Below are 22,438 nucleotides of genomic sequence, written 5' to 3' on the forward strand. Positions count from 1 at the left end.
GTGATGATAAAGGTGCATTATCTGTGAACTTTTGGATTTCCACATTTTTAAAATCCTCATCCTCATTTTCTCCAACCACACATTTCATAATATCCTCAGAAGTACCTGATACAGAGCATGTAGTTTCCTTTGAATTGGCATTTGCTGCTATATCAGAGTTTCCTTGTGTCTCGGTAGCTGACGGTACAGATTCCAATTTCTGATGATTCTCACCCTTGTCTTGAATACTTGAAGAATCTGACAATCTGCCATAATCATGGTCCTGCTGTATAAGGTCTGTGGGTGCAGCTGTCAACTCTTGGCCTGTATCCTCAGCCTTTCGCTTTGCTCTAACTTTGTTTGAATACTGTCTAACGCAACGGGCCTTGTTGCCATCATCCGTCTCTCTGAAGACGTCAGTCTTGCCATCATCACTACTTATCTCCCCGTCGGACTCTGTGGAGGCTGTTCGTTTAAGGGAGGCTTTGGAGTTCGCATTCTGTGAGGGAGCTTCTTCGCAGGAGGCACTTGTGGCATTCAGGAGCTTGGCTTTTTTGACAGGCGGGTCAGAAACAGTTCTGCTGGAATCCCTTGTTGTAGAACTCTGATTTGGTGATTTATTTCCCTCGTCCTCTGATGTAGAAAGTTTTTTCTTGGTCCGGGGGGCTGCTGACTTTTCTTGTGCATGTCCCGTTTTAAGGGAACTATTTATGGTGGCTGGTGCGGTTTTGGATGGCAGAGCCTCCCCATCCTCATCCAACTTCCTTATCTTGGGCTGCGACTCAAGTGGAGATGGTGCTCTTTTTGGGGCCGGCATTCTGTCAGAAAACGTAAGATAAAAAGAAATTACAACACAGATAATGAGGTCAGAAAAACAAAGCTAATCCCTTCCACAAAACTGACAAGGTTTCACAGTTCTGTTTTTCTTCTACCTGGTGGAGTAATACAACGTGATGAAAAAAAAAAAAACCCAACACACCTCACAGAAATGCCACAAATGCTCCCATGTTCAAAAAAAATCAACTTATGGTTACATTATTATGATGTATGACTTTTGTTTATATACATTTACATAGTCTAATGTAGTGACATCTCTATAGCATGGTGAAGAAAAACAGTGAGATTAAACCATACTACCATAAAGACAGTCCTTAAATGCCACATCTGCTCTCATGTTAAAATAGAAATGCGAATCTGTATTAGTCCATTAAAAATCCTGCATGTTTCACTATGCACAGACCGTAAAAATGTATATAAAAATCAGCAAAAGCATTTTGCAAGTCATGTTTGGGCTGTTTATTTCTTCTTTTTGAGAGAGCAGTATTTGTTACACATTTGGGAGAATACCATCTTTGAAATAACTCAGCACAAATGTGTTGTTAACAGCTTCATAGTTTATAAATGGTCTAAAATGCCTGTATTGGACTAATCAGTACTTGAGTTTGTGGTATGGGTATCGATCACAAAGTGGAAGCATCCCATCCCTAGTAAAAAAGTAAACTTATATTAAACAGTTATGTATAATTATTACCCACATGCAGTTACAATTTGGTAGAAATTGAGCAAGAAAAATAGACTTGTTTCCTTTTATTCAAATTTCTCCTTCTACCAAAAAGAAGACTAAAACGTGATGGAATCGTGCAATAGAGACTAAACACCTCATAGAAATGCCAAATCTGCTCACATGATCAAAACGTAAACTTGCTTCGTATGATTATTATGACATATAATTATTGCCCAAATGTGTTCTAAATGTGATGGTTGCAATTTGGCTGATTTCTAACATAATTAATCTAGAATAGCAGACCTGATCATGGCATTACTCTTCCATCAAAACTGATTAGGATTCCAATTTCTGTTTCTAATTTTCTTCTACCAATGTGATGAAACCCTGCAACAGAGACAAAATGCCTCATAGAAATGTCAATGTCGACATATAATTATTACCCAACTGCATTTAAGCTTGATTTTTGAATAATTCTTCCATCAAAAGTGATGAGGGATAACATATCTGTTTCTCTACTTCTACAAAAAGGAGTAATAACATGTGATGCAGCGGTGCAATAGAGACAACATTCCTCATAGTAATGCCAAATACGTTCCCATGTTCAAAAAGTAAACTTGCTTTACATTATTAAGACATATAATCACGGTCCAAGTGCATTTACTGTCACCTGGTCTTCCTGCGAGCTCCAGGGCAGGCTAATATAAACACTGATAAATCGTAGTTTAACAAGGAGGCTAACGAGTCACACAATGTACCATCCACATCCACTCACTTCTCCGCCATGTGTAAAAAGCATCGCGTTGTTGGTTCGGCTGCAGACACAGATTGTTATTAGCAGGAGCTGCACAGACACTGATAAATAAATGCGCGATTATAACTAGCTAAGAGTGGCTAGTTTGCTAGCTAAGAGTCTACAGTGAGGGGGAGCTAACGTTAGCAGCAGCAGCAGCCAACTCGCAACAAATGAGCGAAACGGGACTCGCTGTTCAAGTCCCCCGAAAGAGCAGCCACAGAGAGCGGGCTCACAGTTTACACAGCACCGCTCGCCGCACTAACATTAGCGACGAGCCAAAGACACGACACGCGTCAACAAAACTCACTTTTGATGTTTTCTTTTCCAACAACAGCTGTTCTTTTCTTTTTTTTCTCTCCCAGTGAATAAAAATTAACTGTACTTCCGGAGGGAAAGGGCGGATGTGACGTAGAAGCCCCTCCGGCTACACTCAAAATCAACATTTTAGTTTTGATTTTGGAACTATTTACTTCTTTTTATGACGTTAATTAATCCGAAACACAGTACACAAGGTGATAAAAGGGTACCAACTGTTTATGAGTCAAAATATGACTTTTTTTGTGAGTTTCTTTCAAGATTATTTTAATAACTTACTGTATTTTTCTTATGTGTTAGACCCAAAATAAATGCAATTGTTGTAGAAGAATAAATAATACAATTGCTATTTTTGTGTCATGTAGCACAAAAATAAATAAATAGAATTTTAACTGTAGAAAATGGAAGGAAAGCTTGGCTGAATTATTTTAACCTAACCCATTTACATCCCAATCGTCCCAGCATTTATCTATTTTTAAATAATGTAGACAAACTCTGTAATTTAAGTCATATTATACAGTATACTTAAATGTTTATCCCTTACTTAGTAAATCTATTTGTCTGTAATCTGTATATGTCGCACACTTCTGACTAGAAACTTCAGTACATTTCCCAGCACAAAGACCTGAAAATAAATTCTTCTCACATCCCAGTGTGTCAGGACTAACTAAAACTGAGTTACAGTGCGAGATATAAATATAAATATTTATCAGACACAAACAGAAACTGTGTTGATGTGATTTTATTTTTCAGATGCTGCAGACGTTTCATCACCAAATCACATTAGCGGCAAACACAACAAGTACAATACTTTGGAGTTGTTAGACTTAAATATACAGAGACAATCCAAAATAAAAGTTTTTGCATTTTTGTAAGTGTACACACTTCAGCGACTGAGGGAAAGCGATATTTATTGATCAGTGCACAGACAGTAGATGGGGAAGCGAGATTAAAGTGTCAATAAATACATTGCGAGTGCATAAATCCTTATTACTTTTTCATTTCTAGTATTCCACTTCCTGGCCCTCGTTTCTTCGCACTGCAGATGTTACAAAACTGGACTCCATGAATCTGAAACGACGTAAAGGAAAAGTTACAGCAGCAACACCCGATCAACTCAACAGTAAGATAAATAAAATAATGTAATAACGCGACACTTACCGTCCCTGGGGATGGTAAACATTCTTTGTGAAACATGTGTCTGCAGTGGAAAACCACCACATTGAAGAGTTTGGCCATGTCTGCAACGGATAAAACAAGACAATTATAGCAGCTAAACACATGTAAAACATAAAAAAATTTGTGGATTCAGCCCCAGTGACATACCTGATGGTAATATTGTCGCATGACACGACTCACAAATGTTCTCATCTGGAAAGACAAGCCAGCAACAAGAGTTTAGATCGGTTTTAAATCATTTAATCTCTGTTACATCTGTGTAAAAAAAAAAACATGCACCCACCATCGACTCGGACTCCTCTCATCTGTGTCCGGTGCATTTTCTGTAGCAGGGAGAGAGAGTCGGCCACCAGGATCTTCTTACAACCTTCTCTCAACATGATCTACAAAAAAAAAGTTTGACAGACGCCTCTTGTTCAATTTCATCCATGTACACATGGGCAAAAATAACATAAAGAATTAACTTTTTATTTAAATGATTGAAGTTTTAATTACATTTTAATGTATTAAAGGGTACAGTGTGTAAGATTTAGCAATATTTATTGGTGAATTTGTGTAGTTGTATAAACATAGTGGTTCAAAATGGATGCTTCCATGAGATGACTCAGCTCCTGTTATAAATATAAAAGACTCATTCTTGGCTCATGAACAATTCATACGAAATATACAAAGATATTAAGTATAGTTATTTAATATTCCATTTCTGCCAAATTAAGAACATTTAAACTTATACTGCCATTTAATCAGAGGCAATTTAATAAAATAGATCCCGCTACTCCATTTATTAGACTATTGTCGATGCAGATTATTTATTGCTGCTGTTTTTACATCTCCGACCAAACTGGGAATAAGAGACTTGTGTTCTCTTGTCTAAAAATTGGAATGAAAACAGGGAAAAAAACAGCTCTATTGTCATATAATCTCCATTCACAATACCAATGACTGTGAGTAATATTTATCCATCATACACAAACTAAACAAAAGTGATGTCTAACCTGTAGATTGTAGTCCTGAAGGATTTTTACGAGTGAATCTCTGAGGTTTGGGATCTCCATGCCTTCCTTAATGCGATGGATGAGCAGGATGGGATCCACGTGAGTGCCAATGTTATTAAGGAGACCAGTAATGAAAGCTGGGGAGACAACAGAATGACAAATAAAGAGAGAATCAAAAACAAGATGAGGATTAGAATAACTGAGACAATAGAAAAATGCATCATACGGGGTTTGTCAATAGAGTAGGAGATGAGATCCTCCCACAGTTCTGCATCATCCTGCTCTTTTGCAAAGTCTATGGCTTTGTCCACGTCCACCAGCTCCTCCATGATCATCTGCAGAGCTCGTCTGCAGTTCCCCATCCTGCCTGGAAGCAACAAGCTCCATTACTTTGCCGTTAAAAGCAGCATTTCATACAACACGTAGAGGAGGGAAACAGACATCAATGAAAACTTACTGAGCAGGAAGACGGTTTCCTCTACAAAGTTCCTCTGCTGACAAATCTCAAGAGCCTGTTTGGGAGACAACATAACTCATGTGTTGTGGGTTCTGGGCGTTTGGATGTGCAGTGAGACGTCACACGTGACGAGAAACGCACCTTTTCCAGCGGGCAGTGCGTGCTGTCTCTCAGGAAAGGTAAGAGATTTGGTCGGTCGTACTCGGCATACAGGCCGATCTGCCTCTCGTGGTACTTCTGGCCTTTGTGGTGGTCCCGCTTGAATAATTTATGCAGATACTGCAGAGAGATCATTAAAAAAACAAGGTGTGATCAGATACTAATTTAAAAAAGACAGCTGAAGTGACACATGTATCTGGACTCACCACATGTAGGAGCTCAGGTCTGTCTGCGAGTTCTTCGACCACTCTGTCCGTCTGTTAGCAGAAAAAAAGACACACGCAGACAACATCTCATGATGTCTTTTCTTTAAGAATTGATGGGTGCATCACATGTCCAAGCTGATACAGTAGCATATGCCACTCATGGAAACTTACACTACCGTTCAAAGGTTTGGGGTCACCTATCCATTTTTTTTGTGTTTTCAATTAAAACTCACACTTGTATTCATCAAAAGAGTTGCAAAGTGAATAGAAAATTGGCAAGACTATAAAATAGTGATTTTTATTCAAAACAATAATTTTGCCCTTTCGTCAAAGAACCAGAAAAACAGTTTTCAGCTGTGCTACCATCATTGGACAAGGGTTTTCTAATCATCCAATAGCCTTCTAACGCGATTAGCAAACACAGTGTACTATTAGAACACTGGAAATGGGCCTCGATACACCTATGTACATATTCCATTAAAAATCAGACCTTTGCAGCTAAAATAGTCGTTTATGTATAGAGTGTATTTCTGGTCCATTTAATGATTTTCCTTCAAAAATAATGACAGTAAGTGACCCCAAACTTTTGAACGGTAGTGTACTTGTTTGACTTTCTATAACCCCTTCATATTCTATTATAACCTTCTTTGTATCAAAAGAATATATGTACTGAATGAATATGAAAGTAACTTTTTTTTGTTTATGAACAGGCATCTATTTGCAGATTGTTGTGTGTTTTTCATGTGTTGCCTTTTAAATGTCATTATCTAACAAATATAACTTAAAAAGAGGCTCGACGAGTCCAAAGGTCACTTACTGAAATCTTGTCTTCATTGTCGAGGAGCATGTCGACAGCTTTCTAGCAAAAAAAAAAGAAAGAAGTTCATGGATTAAAAAATGTAAACAATAAATAAAATAAAATGAATAAAAAAAAAAACAACACCACCACAGCTTGTGTCTTTTACCTCTTTATCAAAATCCATGAGAAGTACGATCTTGTCCTCTATGGACGAGAAAAGGTTGTGTTTGTGGATGAGCTGGTAAACGTCTTTGTGCCTGAGCTTCAGGTAGATTTCTAAGGCTCTGTCGTAGCGCTGGTCGTACGTGTACCTGCAGAAACAGCACTTGTTTTCAAATCAAGACAAAAACTTTGCATTTCCTTCAATAAATGCGGTTTGCATTTACAACGACTCACAGTTCAGCCAGCGTGGTGAGCAGCGTGCTGTTGGTGGGATCCCTCTTCAGGTGATCGTTGACGGCCTGAACGATGGCCATGTTGTTGTAAAGCTCTCCGGGCCACTCTCTGATCAGTGTGGCAAAACCCTTCAATGGACGGAAGAGAAAGAAAGTGAGTCGGGGCTCACATTTAACAACTCATCAGCGGACACTGACCGGGGTACGTCGTGAGTACAGTACCTCGTAATCAGTTCTGAGGAACTCGTGCAAGATCATCTCATAGATGGCCGGTCTGAGACGCAGATCTCCTCTGGGTAAATACTGACTGATGGCCTGCAGTCAGACGTAAGGACAACACTTAATTAGAGACTGAATTTACAATTCTTTATTGTATTAAATATCACAATCAAGTTTGTTTAAGGAACATTGAGTACAGACCTTGAGTTGTCCGATGGTTTTGAACCTGTACACTTCATTTTCCCATAGTTCCATGTTTTTCCCCAGCACCTTCTGACACTTCCTGCATCAACAAAACCTCTTGTTAGCAGAAAACACGATTCTTACTGTAATTAATCAGGAATGGAAACTTAAAACAAAATGGTCAAGCAAAATCACAAGTTCACAAGACTTAGGATATTTAGATTTATGACTTATAAAATGTACAGCGGCCATTTTGACACAGATTTTTTGTCAAAATGGCGGCTGTACAAAGGGCCCAAACAAACTCCATCAGCCTAAATTTAAGAAGATGTACAAGTTCACATTTAAATTATATGAATGAAATATTGTTTTTATGATCTGAAAATAGCATTTCAAATACATAGCTGGTGCAAAAAGGAATTCAAATAGCCTCTCCTTGTTTTGCAAATCACTAACACTCTGCAACTTATTAAATATTAACAACGAAAAGACCATCAGAGCAGCACAGTAAACACAGCAAACACAGTGAACACACCTCGCCGCGCTGTCGTAGTCTCCTTTCTCCACTAAATGATTGATGTAGGACATCCCGATTTTCTGAACGTCGTGTCTCTTTATGTTCTTGAAGCTGATCTCAGCCGCCATCAGTGCCTCCTGTATCCGACGCAGAATTAATATTTGACATAATCGACATAATCCTCTGTTTAAAAAAAAAGAAAAAAAAAAGCACAAACCTCATATTTCTTCTTCTCGAGCAGCCAATCGATGTGGTCGTCCTGGTCGCGCTCCTTGGCCACGACGATGTCTTTGGGACTGATGATGTAGAAGAGCGACTCTCCCTCTGAATGCTCTGTTAATAAAAATACATTTATTTGATTGTCGATGCTTAATGAAATCAGAGGGCAGCGAAAGGCTACGTGACATTTCTCTCTGGTCGTTTTTTTTAATGGTCTCACCCAGGCGATAGTCTCTGCACTCATTGTTTTGGAAGTTGCGCACGGTCAGCGCGTCGGACGAGATTTCCTCGCAGGTCTCGGGGAGAGGCTGGATGATGTCGAGACGAGGCCGAGCGCGGAACTCCTCGTCCTGCAATAGTATTACACACTTTTTTATCACAATTTTATCACATTTTGCAGTTTTAGATGATAATTAAACTTTAACCTTTGGCATAAAAGTCAAAGATAGTGATGTTTAGAGATAAAAACATTTTAAATAAAGATATTAAGTTTATGAAGGTCCGGTTTTTAAATTAGATTTTTTTGTTCTATAGAACAAAGAAATCATTAAAAGTGAAGAAAGAAGTGTGTGGACAAAACAAGATATTTAAAAACATCAACATTTTAAGGTTTGGGAAACACCGATCAGCATTTTTCAACATTTTCTGGACCAAAGAGCTAATTATTTGACAAAATAATGAACAGATTAATTAATTATGACAATAATAGTGAGCTGCAGACTAACAGTGACATCAAATATGGATTATATGAGCTTTTTAAAAGGCTGATTTCATGGCAGGACTCATCAATACAGGTGTACTTAATAAAATGGCCACCGAGTGAATAAGTGCATTACCATCTGATCAGAATTCTCCTTCACAAAGAAAAGGGTGACCAGCTGATCTGCCAGTGGCGCCAGGCCACTGATGAAAAACTCCATCTCAAAGGCAGACACTGTTTTAAAGAGAAATCATAGACGTGTTATTGATATTTAATCTCCCTACAGTGGATTTAATTCATTTATAAAGCATGTGTCATGATATTTATGAGTTATTTCTCATGTTCATCCATATACTGTAACTATACAACGCATACGTCAGTGCAATATGTATCTTTTACACCGCATCTACTGAGTCTGTGTTGTAAATATCCATATTACATGCTCTTCACATTGTATGTTTTCAGTTTTATTTGTGTTGACTTCACATTTTTGCATGCTGACCATTTATTTATTTCACTTTTGAAGGATTATATGATCCTTTTTGCTTTTCTTTACTTGATATTGCAACTATTTCTGGTTTGTTCTACCATTGTATGGAGTTTATTAGGATATCCAGCGAAAGGTTTATACCTATCTCCACATAGCGACTGGGCAGATCTCTCATCTCTGTAGGATTTCGCTCTTTCACGGCACAAATCTGAGGAGAAATTAAGAAAATCACACTCAAAATCCGCAGCAGCTCGAGTCTGTGAGTTAAAAACAGCTCGAACCTTAATGGAAGTTCCCCAGCCGACAATGAGAGTGGTGTTGTCCTTCCAGCACAGGCTGCACGGGTACATGTCAGGCCTCAGACTGACATTATCCCGCAGGACGTTGGTGATTCGCTGCTTGGTGGTGATGTCATAGATTTTTACTCCCTGACGGACACCCATACACACACACACACACGACGTTAGGATTCTCCAGATTCAATGTAGAACTTTATCAGACCGTGTCACAGACGACACTCACCACGTTGTTTGCCCAGGCGATGAGGTTAGCTCGCCACTGGACGTTAGTGATGGAGCCCTCGCCTTCGTGCAGAACAGACATCTTCCAGCGATTCAGCCAGTTCCTTTCATACAGGAGGAGCTGCACAGGGAAGAAATCAGAACAATAGTTAACACACAACATTGTTTCAGTGAGTGTTGTTGTTCTGCACCACCAACAGAGGGCAGTAGATGAACAGCATATGACACAGGAGGAGGAAGAGCAGAATTACAGGTTTAACTTTTTTTTTGTGCAAATAATGAAGTAAAAGGCAACTTTAATTCTCATATGCATATCTCACTTTCACTTTTCACTTCGCAGAATTCCCATGCAAAGACAATGAAGACGGATTGCTCATTAGCCTCCACCTGAGTGAGACAGCGTCACGCCGGGCTTCGCGCCATTCCAGCGATTCACATGGTTGACGTCATGAATGATTACATACATCCTGCTCGTTTTAATCCTTAATAGTTACGGACACTTTAGGATACACACCATTTACCGTGGCCACTGTAGGTGGTGTAACATATGGATATATTCAAACACAGAAAATGTTTTCATGTAATGTATAATACAAGTGTAAAATGCAGAATACATGCATTAAATATGAAAAAAGGCCACAATGTCAAGTATTTCAAGTGAATGTCCCTTACCCTTCAACAATAACAAGACCCTGTCTATATTTCTATGTTTATTCAAGTCATTCTTGAGCATTACATACAAATTATACGAGTTTAACTAATTGGAATCTTGTAAAATCTCCTAATTCCATTACTTTGTCAGACATAAAATGAGAGTTTTGTATCAGCAAGGCCACTCTTAGAAAGAAACATTACTAAATTACTTTGTTAAAACAAAGCAAGCGATTGCCTGAGACAGGAAATGAATACTTCAATATGCTGTAAATGCTGCACAAGACTTTCCCTGCATTGTCCTTATGATAAAAAAATAATATAATAAAATAAAAGTACCTAATATCACAAAGAAGGCCAAATATTCTGTATAGTCTTTAATTCATCAGTGGGCTATGTTATTAAACAGTTTGCTCTACAAAGAGATGATATGACAAAAGAACTGTGGAGACAAAATTGAATTTCCTTTGACAGGATGTGGCTCCAGTCGAGGCTTATTGATTTTCATCACAGGAACCTTGTGGAGGCCTTCACAACTTGGAACGGAGAGAAATCAGTGCCAATTGAAAGAAAATGGCAAAGTAACACTAACAATGGGGTTTCAATAAAAAAGTTGTTTTGCCTCCCCTCTGTTGTATAAATGTCAGTATACTTTATTTATGTGCGGCTGTGCAATGACGCGACATCGCAGCACTTTATATAGCGTAATTGGCATGTGGCAGTTTGGTTTTTACTTCCAAAGGGAAAAAGACAGATCTAATGTCGAAATTTCCCCTTACCGGAGACAACTTTCAGGGAAAGAGATCACTGTGCGCGCCCTGGAAACCTTAAGTCTATGTACCCCCTTGATAATGACATCTATTTTTTCTGTGCTTGTGAGGCATTGCCTTTCAAACACTGTTGAGCGAGCAGCACTTTATGAAAATAGGCAGCTCTCCCGAGAGCACTACAGCAACGAGACGAGGAAAAGTAAGAGTCTTTTCACGACAGACAAAGGCCTGCGTTCTGCCAAAAGCTGAGCCAAAGTAAGGAGGTTTGCAGGATTTGGCTTCACCTGAACACAATCACGATGAATTATTGGGGCAGGAAATGGTAGAAAAACTGAGCTGCATTGTACACTCTGGCAGAAAGTGCTCCTTATAACGTACCTTGTTGCCCCCGGTAACAAACTGCTTGTAGTTTGATCTGGTGAACTGAGGGTGTAGTGCAACCACCTGTAGAAAAAAAAAATAGACCAGATGAGGAGAAAATTAAAGTGCCACAAATTTAAATAAAAAACAACAAACCATTGTCAAATGAGTACATACAAAGCTATTTACACCTATCAGCTCCACATCACAATATAGCTTTTTTAATGTCAAGACAGACGGAGGCTACGCCAATACCGTGCTAGTAAAGCAAGGTTGTATGTATGTAAATTATGACAGGAAAAAATCAGGAAGATGTGCCGACGAAAAAGTTTCTATAGTGAATTCTACTGCTCAAAAAAACAGTCTAGCAGTTTGACGAACACTCTGCCCCTGTGCTGCTGGTGTAAACAAACAAACACTCCCTCGGTTAGGTCTGATAGTTTTGCTTGACAGAGCCAGTTTTCAGATGAAGGACGTGACGTCCTTTTTTTTTTTCCACGAAAACCCAAAGAGAGGCTAAATTAAATGACAGCATGTTACGCACTAGAGCTGAAACAATTACTCGATTATTAATCGATTACTCAATTAATCGTGAACTATTTTGATAATCAATTAATCGGTTTGAGGCTTTTTCATGATTAAAACAAGATTTCTAATTTCCAATCATTTTGGTTTGTGGACAAAACAAGACATTCAAGAACATCATCATTTACAGGTTTGATAAACATTTTTTAACGTTTTAAGACATTTTATGGACCAATCGATTACTCGTTTATCGATAATCGTTAGTTGGAGCTCTATTACGTACTACAGCAAGCTTTCAAGCTTTACACAAGTACAACCTGCACACGCAGAGACGTACACTTTGAGAAACTTACTTTGATGGGACAGTCAAAGTTCTCGTGGAAGCCCTCTCTCGTATAGAGACCGAACACTTGAACCTGAAACAAGAGACGAGGCGGCAGTGAAACGGCAAGCTCAGGTGAATAACTCAAAATTTTCCCCTTTAATTGCTGCCTCTGCAACTATCAGAGGCCAGCGGGGGGAAACTGATGTCAGAGAAAAACTTTGATTGGCTCCCCCCTTCTCCACTGGGTCACCAATTAGTGGACGAGTTGATTCTTTCGAACCCTGCAGGGTTTAGAAACAGAGGTCCTAATCTCGGACTTGACCACAGTAAACTCCAATGTACCATTAGAGAATGCGACACCCCCCTCTTTTTCTATACCCGAGGCCCCAAAAAGTAGATTTTTCTTAAGTACAGGAATAATATAAAACTCCAATGCAACAGTGATTAAGGATTAAGTCAGATTTCATAAGGATTAACAGACACGTGAAGTGGTTGATGGCAAACAAATGCTGCAGCATTGATTTTAATTGTCTGCTTCACTTTTTTTGTGTGTGTGACAGGATCTTTGCTCTTGCCACCAGTGTGTAGATGCGAGTGTGTGTGTTTTAGCGGAGGGGGTGTGTGTGATATCAGAGAGCATATCTTGACTGCAAAATCCATGAAGGATGGTGGTAATGATGAGAAAAGACAAGATAACAGCAAGGTAGAGAACATGGAGAGGGGTATCCATACACGGCTGATGGCTGACTGACAGCTCAACGGATCTGAGTGCAATCCTTCAAAATTGGTACAAGCTTTTTAGAAATTCCCGCATCATGAAAAAAATATGGGTTTATGTGTAGATGCGGAGGAGATAAAACTCCCCGGTTAATGCGTGAATAAGTGTGGAAGACGGGGGAAAAAAAAAAAATCACCACCAAGTTTCACGTGATTAGCATAAAGTTTAACACCGATAAGGTGAGTTTTTATACGAATCTGGGGACGAATTATGAAAAGATGAAAAATACTGATTGGTATTTCTTTGCAGCGTGACCAAGGATCAGTAAGCAGCAGTGATGAGCAGAGAGAGAGAGAGAGAGAGATCTTACCTTGCCATCCTCAGAGCAGATGCCCACATGCTCCCCACTTTCATCCAGACTGATCTGGTTGATCTTCACTGAACTCTGCAGAGACACAGTATCATGGCATCTTTTTTAAACATGCAGGCAAATGTCTGTGAGATCCAGCCAGATGTTGGTAGCTGACATTTCCAGGCATTAAAAAATAAGGTACAGACAAAAGATAATCGCACAAATTAATGCTCATTCAAAGTTAGACGACTGAACTCAGTTCATTCAGGTATTACCAATCACACTAACTTTCCTATTTACGGTCTAACTCACGGTTTCTCACTCCTGGTCCTGTAGTGCCACTGTCCTCCATGTTTTCGATATTTTACCAGCTCCAACACACCTGATTCAAATAAATGGGTTGTTATAAGGCTTCAGCAAAGCTTTCCAACAAGCGGACCATTTGAATGAGCAGGGAAACATCTAAAACATGCAGGACAGCGGCTCCTCAGGACCACTGGTGAGGAACCCTGGTCTAACCGATGTGTGGAGCTCCCCAAATGTCACATGACTACACCAACATGTTGGCAGGAAAAGCTTCTTCTGGTGCTGATTTCAAGCCGTCAGAGTTCACTGCACACTTTAAATCCAGACTGAATATATCTGATCCTTACAAACCTGCCGAGTATGGAAACAGACCTGCAGTAAGTCCTCCGGATAACATTTAAAGTTGTGTAAAATAAAGTATTATATTTAATTTATTAGTGATCATTATACAAGGAGAATCCATTGGCTGTGGATTCCCATCTCTTCATCTTCTATACTCAATTTATAGTGTTTTATGGCAGTAATCCGTAATCTCTTGAGAACTCTTGCGAAATCCCTGTCAGTTATCCACCATTTTAACTTTTTATGGAAACAACCAGCAAACAAACAATGGATGAATGGTACAAGGGTTAGAACAGTGCCAAAATGTGCTTGTGCTGCATGATAGGATTGTATAACATCAGCTACTCGAATAATCCCATATATGATAATGCACTGAGCAGCGCATCAATGGCCAGAAGGTTGGGGATCTCTTTTAGTGCTAATGCTTTTACAGTTCATACCATTGAAAGGATGGGCTGATTTACAGCAAACCACCTCAGTGTGAACGACAAGAGAAAAAGTTTGAGGCTCATCACAGAGTATCTCTACTAGATTATGCATTAAACCCAGTATTTTGCAGACATATGAAATCATTTCTCTGCTTTCCACTGAATTCTGATCAGTTCATTTTCTGCTACACAACAAATCCGTCAGCCAGGGCTCAGCGGTGGCTCGTCTATATACGGTGAAATGTCTTCCTTGTTTCTTTCAGGCAGTGACGGATAACTGGCAGCCGATTGTTTAGGCGAGTGGAGCCTGAATCGATGTCCTCAGCGGGAATGTTACAGCTGGAGGTGCAGTGACGTAAACCTTCTCCAGCCAAATCAGCTGAATTTGTGTCGTTTTGTCTCGTTTTTGTCTCTGTCTCCAGATGAAATGAGCAGAAATGTTTAGGCAAAGTAAAATGGTGGCACAATTGTCAAATCTGCTGCAATTTATTCGATGTTCTATGGTCTGTGTCACTTTAAAAGAGCTTAACAGAGACTATTTAAATCTTTACATTCTTATGAATGCATTACATTACAAAAGTTAATGTGTTGATGGTGATATTGCAATATTTCAACTCAAATTGCAGCTGCAATATTTGCCAGAAGAAAGTTAGGTAAAACCCACAAATTATGCCCTCTTGCACATATTGTGGATTTAAAATTGTTTAGAAAGGTTTGCGTTTACATTTATTTAACCGCTTCCTGATTAAAAAGGCCTCAATTTGACAACATACACTACCGTTCAAAAGTTTGGGGTCACCTATACAATTTTTGTTGTGTTTCCCATTAAAAAGTCACACTTTTATTCATCCAAAGAGTGCAAAATGAATAGAAAATATAGTCAAGAACCGGTTTTCAGCTGTGCTAACATAATTCCACAAGGGTTTTCGTTTACCACATTAACAATGTATATTTGAGTGTATTTCTGATTCATTTAATGTTATATTTATTGAATAAAAGTGCTTTTCCTTCAAAAAGAAGGACATTTCTAAGTGACCCCAAACTTTTGAATGGTAGTGTGTGCTATAAAGTGTATAATTTCAACCCCCAAAAAACATTACTGTACTTACAATTTCAAACTTCTGAGTGACGTTTCCTTGGATGTCCAGGAGGAAGACCTTACCAAAATGGGTGCCTAGGGCAAGAAACTGAAAAAGAATACATTATTGAATGCAAAGGAAACCAGAGGTAACACTTAAAACCCATTCAAGAATTTAAAAAAAAACACACAACTTGTGCTGATGAAGGCTGTGGAAAAGGATGAAAAAAAATATATATTTGCAGGAGCTGGAGCGACATGAGCCGAGTGGGGATTGGGAGAGCTTGGAGGCAAAACTGTGAAATTGCAGGGGGTGGAAAAGCCCTATTTATTAAAGCAGACAGTGTGAAATGGCATTTTTTCCTCCCCTCCACCCCCTCAAATTAAAATGCTTAAACATAATAAATGCACTGTACATCTGACTTCTTTCCTGTGCGACCCAATCAGCTTCCTGCCCAGCACAGTAGCTATTATTTGCTACTGAACAGCAACTGGTTTCTGTGTTTCGTGCTCCAGCAGAAGTGCCTGTGTGCAAATGTGTGTGTGTATCTGTGCACACGCACGCACACACGTGTCCACTGGGACAAAAAAATTATAGAAAGCGGGGGCTTTTGGCATTAGATTAAGTGTGTGTTCTTCCAAAACCCCAGCTCCTGCCCCATGCCCTCCTCCTAATCCCCCTCCCCTCTCGACCAGCATGTGAATGTGCAGCGAACCCACCATGCTTCAGTGCAGTCTATAATGAAATGCTTATATTTACAGGCACAGCTGAGCATGTCAGACAGAGCCCCTGCAATCTCCCCAAATAAAATAACCAAAAATAAATAAATAAAGGGTTCAACCTTGTGAGGCGGAGCGACTTTTAAAGGGATTTATCAGAATGGAATTGTTCAAATGAAATTCCGATTCAGACGCCCCCCCGAAAATATGAGGCAACATAAGGCAATCTGTGTGCTGTCGGTGGCTTTAAGGATGTGGGAGTTTGTGCCGGGAAGGTGGCGGCGGCGGCGTGGCAGCGGAGGGGCCGGCGTGACCACAAAGGTAGAGGGGAGGATGACAGAAGGTACACAAGCACAGAAATCCCAGGAAGAAAAGACAGTCAGATCAGATTTAGAATTTCAGCAAAGCAACGTCTCTCACTGTGACACTGCTGCTGTTTTGAGGTTATATATATATATATATATATATATATAAAAAGAAAGAAAGAGGGAGGCTGAATCCTCAAAGAAGAAAATAAATAAATGAAAATCAATAGGGGTTAATAAAACATCAGGTGCGGAGACATAACCGCGTATGACTTTTGCACTGTGTGCGCTTGCCGGTGCCACGACGATTAACCATCTCGCTCAGAGTGGCTCTCTTAAAAATACCAACATTCAACAGTGGGGAATAAAAAAAAAATAAATAAAAAAGAGGGAAAAGACAATGATGCCCGGTGCCTTTTGATGTGCCTCCTCGAGAGGAAAAACAGGGGAAGGTGAGAAGAGAATGGCCTGCCTTCACAGATTCAACAGAGGGGATGAAAACCAACTTTGAAGAGGACATCTCGAAAATGTTTACAGGAAGAGTTTCTTCTTGACACTGGTGGACTTTTAAACTGAAATGCCCTTGCCGCTGTTTGGATTGTAACCTCTACCTTGTCATGGACGGTCATACAGCTGGCTGCGTCCTTCTGGAGGATTTCGGTCACCCCATTGGAGAGTCTCTCATACTTCAGCTTGGGCTCCTCCTCGCTGTCCTCCTCCTAGGTTGAAAAAGTAGACTCCTTAGACAAAGACTCTCACTATATCATTTTCTTAAAGGTATTCATTACGACAACACCGCGTCCTCTCTCGCAAAAAGGTTACCGCTCGCACTGTTTTCTGAAATCCCCTGACAAAACCTTTCAGAAACGGGAGACAAAATGTCCACCTCGAGTCATTTAAATCCAGAGCTTTGAGACAGAGGAGGTCACTTCATTTTTGTCCAATATAGAACTTTTAAAAGGTGAGCTGTTGACCACTGGGGGTGCTAGAGTGCAACGTTTACAAGAGGGTCCCTATACTTACATTTTTAGAAATGTGCATTTTGACAGACACTATTCTTCCAAATGACAACATTAACACAGCTAGTAAAAATGGATATAAGAAGTCATCATTTCAATACTTGTAACTTTTGGTGATTTTATTTTCTGTTGTGGAAAAGCAGATAGCATTGTGTGAACACATTGACAACACGTGGACTACAACAGACGACTGTTCATGCTTAAAAAAGGTACAAACGACAGCTTTAAATTGACATTTTTGCCTTTATCCAACCCATCTTCTCAATGAGTTTCACCAGAGCTTGGAAACATGCATCTAATTAATCCAAGACATAACTTTAAATAGTTCAATACTAATTACTAAAATCAGAAATGCATTAAACATGTTTATTACACACAACAAAACAGTTGCAGGAAAACTCCACATCGTTCCTTTAATTAAATCTCACGAGAAAAATAAAACCATTTTCAAGGGATTCATGCGTTATAATAAGTTAAGAACCAAATATAAGTATATTAAGGTTATTTTTTTCTGGAATTGAAATATAATATAATATAATATAATACATGCAAAATAACATTATGCGATTAAAATGTGCTTAATCTCCAGTGCACTGAACTGTGTTTGGTGCTCAGATTTGAGACTGTGCATGTCTTTCTTGAAAAATAGCACACTATCAAAAATAATGGCTGTGTAATGTTCCAATTATTGGCTTTCCATCCATTTAGATCAGCTCATAAAATACACAGGCACACAAAAAATGCATGTAAATCCATGGAAAAGTACAACACCAGTGAGACAAAACCTACATCATACGCCTTGAATGTGTGTATATATTCATTAAAACAAATTATTTCCATCACTGTACACGGAAACCAACATGAAGCAATTTATTTTTAAATCTTTTCACCACAAGACAATTTACTCCCAGAGGAAAAACAAGAAATTGTTTGTTTTTTTCATAAAACAAACTCCAGGTTTTCTACCCTGTTACAGTTTCCAGCCGGAGCCAACATTTGTGGCCAGTCACAGCCTGAATATTACTCATAATTCAGTTTATAACCAATGCTGCACAGTCTGTGGCTGCCCAGAGGGTGCATCAACTCAAAACATTGTCTGCCATTATGTGCTTCTGGGTTAGAGGTGGGGGGACAATAGCGTGGAAAAAAGAAAAAAAAATGTTATTTTCAAAAACAATCCTTTCCCACTCAACAACGCCATATCGAGGCTATTTCCTGTGTATTCTGCTTGTGAGATTTCTGATGCGAGTGCACTGTCACGGGTTTCAAAGGCGTATCAAACAACAAAAGCAAACTTTATCCCCAAGACAGAGAAACTATCCATTTTCAAACTTTTGCCATCTCTTCTAAATTGGCCTTTGTTTTTGTCAATTACTGAGCTGGCCTTACTTTGCTTATCTGCAAAAAAACACACCATTTAGGATGAGAATGTGGGCATTTAACCTTCATGAGAAAATACTGAATCACCTGCCATGAACGAGAGACAAACATTTGAGTGGACGGATATACCCACTGCATTCAAGGGTTCATTTAATGGCACAGCAATGATGTAAATCACGTGCTATGACCTACACCAGGGTTTCTAAATCCTGGTCCTGGTGAGCCACTGTCCTGCATGTTTTTTTTAGGTGTTTCCCTGCTCAAACACACCTGATTGAAATGGTCAGCCCATCAGGCAGCTCTGCTAAAGCCTGATAACGACCCATTTATTTGAATCAAGTGTGTTGGAGCAGGGAAACATCCTAAACTATGCAGGACAGTGGCTCTTCAGGACCACTCTGTTTACATTATGTGATATTTTTGGACCAAATGATTGAGCATTTTACATATTGTTTGCCTGTTGACAGTCGACATGCAATGACCTGGGATAATACTGAGAATAACATTAACATTACATACAGTTTAATACTGGACATAGTTTAAAGCAGGGTTCTTCAATCCTGGTCCTGGGACCCATAACCCTGCATGTTTTAGAAGTTTCCTTGCTCCAAAACACCTGATTCAAATGTTCAGCTCATCAACAAGCTCTGCAGAAACCTGATAATTTGAATCTGGTGTTTTGGAGCAAGGAAACTTCTAAAACATGCAGGGTAGTGGGTCCCCAGTACCAGGATTGAAGAACCGTTGTTTAAAGGATTGAGAAAGAGGAGAAAAGTCAAAAGGAACGAGAAAAAGAAGGCAGTAATGCAACATTATGGATGTTAACCTGCAATAAAAAATCAATAACAAACAAACAAAACAATTTATCAACCTAAATATTGATCCACTTGAGAATCCACCTGCTATGTTATATATCAAAGTAACTGGAATTGGAAATTAAATTGATAAAATCTCTGATGATGACCAGTGTTTCTGACTGGAAATTAAGTTAGCATTGAGCATGTACAGTGGAAATAATAAATATGTAATTTGACAAGAAAAAAATATATAGAATTCAGTAAACACTTAATTCTTGAACAGCTAACTCTTTGGGGCAAACTGCAAAGTGAAGGTAATATTTCTCACTTTCAAGATCCACAAATGAAAAATGAACATTCTGCTCGTTTTAGGACAGTAGGAGAGTTAAGTGACCGAGGCCGTTAATGGCTTCATGTGTGGTAGTGAGGCAGATCTCAATCAGGTAAACAGCAGCAGCACTGTGGCAGACACCAAGAAAAGTACAGTTCACTGCAGTATTCTGGGTAAATAATCCCCTGTTTCCAGCCACCGTGAGGAGACACATAATCCCACAAGCCCCTAGTGCTTGTCTCTCTGTGATTGTTTGTGTCCTACAGTATTGAACACACTGCTCACAAATAGAAAACAGGATATAGAAGCTTTTCTTATTTACAAACCTGGAATTTTCTTTACTCGCTCTTAACGGTTTTGTTCGGCGAGGTGCAATCGTCTGCCGCAGCCGGTCCCTGATATTTTATTCTACTCTCTGCTTCCTACAAAGACAAACTCCCCTTCCTGCCAGGCTGAAGTGTAAAGATATATTTTATTTACCCTACTTGTGACTCTCAGACGCACCAGTGTGCTGTAACATGCCAAAACTCAGTCATAATATTGATGGATCTGGAGAGCTATCTGTAATTTATGAGTGTTTGACACCTTTCACAATCTGACAAAGATCCTTGCGGGATCAAGCTGTGTTGATAAAAGCCGGCTATGTAATACAGTCCTTTCAGATGTCAGTGAGCCTTATACAAGTTCAAATATCATCCGTGCTCGACTGAACCATTCACACCCTCTGACATTGACAATATGTTACTGTTGATGCATTTTTACATTGACATACTGGTGCAACGCCGTGATATTTCTGGGTGTAATGCTTCCCCCCCTCTAACTCCTTTGACTCCAAACATCCCTCAAACTTATTCTTGCGGCAGAACGAAAGCAATAAAGCACAAATTGATCATTCATTGCGTAAGAGTTTCTTACCTCAGACTCATCTGTGAATTCCTCACTTGGTTTTCTGCCCTGAATGAAGAGAAATAATGAAATTATTTCAAAAAACACATCGACAGACAGACAGACAGACAGACAGACAGATAGACAGACAGACAGACAGACAGACAGACAGACAGACAGACAGATAGATAGATAGATAGATAGATTATTCATCATCTTATGTGTGTAGGGGTTGTTGCATTTAAACTTAATTTGAAGTAGCACAATAAGGATCAAAATAAGGGTCATACTTTATATTTGTTAAAGTAGAGAATACATTTATCACATCATTTTAAGCTATAACTTCGCAAAATGTCTCAATTTCCCTCTAAATAAACTATTAAACAGCCAGGGAAGAAGATAGAACAAACACAAAGGTGGCACATATCACACTTTGACGTGCTTATTTATTTCGAAACAGTCAGGTGTCAAAACGTCAACATTTAGCCAGTTAGCATTAGCATGCTGCGCTTACCTCCTCCACTTCCGCCATTGTTTTTTTTTTTTTATATCACGTAGCGTTAAAATCCACACGGAACAGTTGTGACGTCTCACTGCATCGTAATAAAATGATTCATTAAATATCCGCGACGTCGCAGTTAGGTTTGCTCCATGTAACAAAACAAAAAAACATCCAATACAGCAAAAACGTGATGTTTGTTGCCAGCCAGCAGCCTGTCACGGGGTGGATCACATGACTGAGTAGAGACCGCGAGGCATTGTGGGCATTGAAGTCTCCACGATAGAGTCGACACGACACGAACTGTACGAAGGTAAGGGCAGGTTAGAGCAAATAACTCGTTTTCGAACACTTTATTTTGAATTTCCTTCCACTGGTTCATCATTAAAGCTGATAAATATCCAGTTTAACCGTTTTATAGTTTTATTTAACGGTTATTTATACTTTAAAGTTAAATTAGCAAGTGTGTAGCCTGCTGTGTGTGTATCCCCCTGGGGTGTAAGCTAACCTTTTTGCACAATAAAGTATTTAACTGTGCCTTAACTCCAGCTATTAACTCCAAAACCACAAATAATGTATGCACATAATCACATAGAATGTATTACACAAAGTGGGTATTATAATTTGAACAGGTGCATGATACTATTAATTCCTCCATAATCAGTCCAGGTGATTAAAATGGCTGCAGCAGTGATGGAAGAAGTACGTTAAAGTGTTGGACACTATACTTTAAAGGAGGACATGTGATAATTTGATATTAGATTATGTTTTTCACCCCACTACATAATATTAATACATTTTTTAGATTAAAAAAACAAAGCAATGCATACAATACTTTTTTTTTTTAAACATGGGTAGAAGGCTCAATTTAATATCCAGGAGGTGAAAACAGCCCCACTCATCCATCAAAATATTACAACAGAAAGCTACACTAAGTATTTATATTTCAGTATATCTGATCTAAGTATGCTTTCTACTACATGTATCCTTGGTCTGCCACAATATAATAGGTCT

At 39.1% G+C, this 22,438-nt stretch overlaps 1 protein-coding gene across 1 annotated transcript; it reads right to left on the minus strand.

Moving 5' to 3' along the window:
• Nucleotides 1–3,329: 3,329 nt before the first annotated feature.
• vps41 (VPS41 subunit of HOPS complex) lies at nucleotides 3,330–21,611 on the minus strand. Its single transcript, XM_083902028.1, has 28 exons — nucleotides 21,440–21,611; nucleotides 20,956–20,994; nucleotides 17,125–17,232; nucleotides 15,520–15,597; nucleotides 13,353–13,427; nucleotides 12,293–12,355; nucleotides 11,433–11,498; nucleotides 9,635–9,754; nucleotides 9,394–9,540; nucleotides 9,254–9,320; nucleotides 8,759–8,856; nucleotides 8,143–8,272; nucleotides 7,921–8,036; nucleotides 7,722–7,840; nucleotides 7,205–7,286; nucleotides 7,007–7,099; nucleotides 6,786–6,913; nucleotides 6,556–6,700; nucleotides 6,408–6,449; nucleotides 5,591–5,641; nucleotides 5,367–5,504; nucleotides 5,226–5,280; nucleotides 4,995–5,135; nucleotides 4,769–4,905; nucleotides 4,057–4,156; nucleotides 3,921–3,965; nucleotides 3,756–3,835; nucleotides 3,330–3,665 (listed from the first exon to the last, which is right to left on the minus strand). The coding sequence occupies exons 1-28, from the start codon at nucleotides 21,455–21,457 to the stop codon at nucleotides 3,585–3,587; spliced, it is 2,562 nt and encodes an 853-aa protein (XP_083758154.1). The 5' UTR covers nucleotides 21,458–21,611; the 3' UTR covers nucleotides 3,330–3,584.
• Nucleotides 21,612–22,438: the final 827 nt, after the last annotated feature.

Source organism: Microchirus variegatus (assembly GCF_963457635.1).
Source record: "Microchirus variegatus genome assembly, chromosome: 15".
Lineage (NCBI taxonomy): Eukaryota > Metazoa > Chordata > Actinopteri > Pleuronectiformes > Soleidae > Microchirus > Microchirus variegatus.

Bases quoted from the DNA above. Each gene is read 5' to 3' on its own strand.
- vps41 (XM_083902028.1), bottom strand. The intron at 12,356-13,352 runs GTAAGATCTCTC...CTCTTGTTTCAG, and splicing joins TCTGCTCTGAGGATGGCAAG to GTTCAAGTGTTCGGTCTCTA. The intron at 9,541-9,634 runs GTGAGTGTCGTC...GGTGTCCGTCAG, and splicing joins TCGCCTGGGCAAACAACGTG to GGAGTAAAAATCTATGACAT.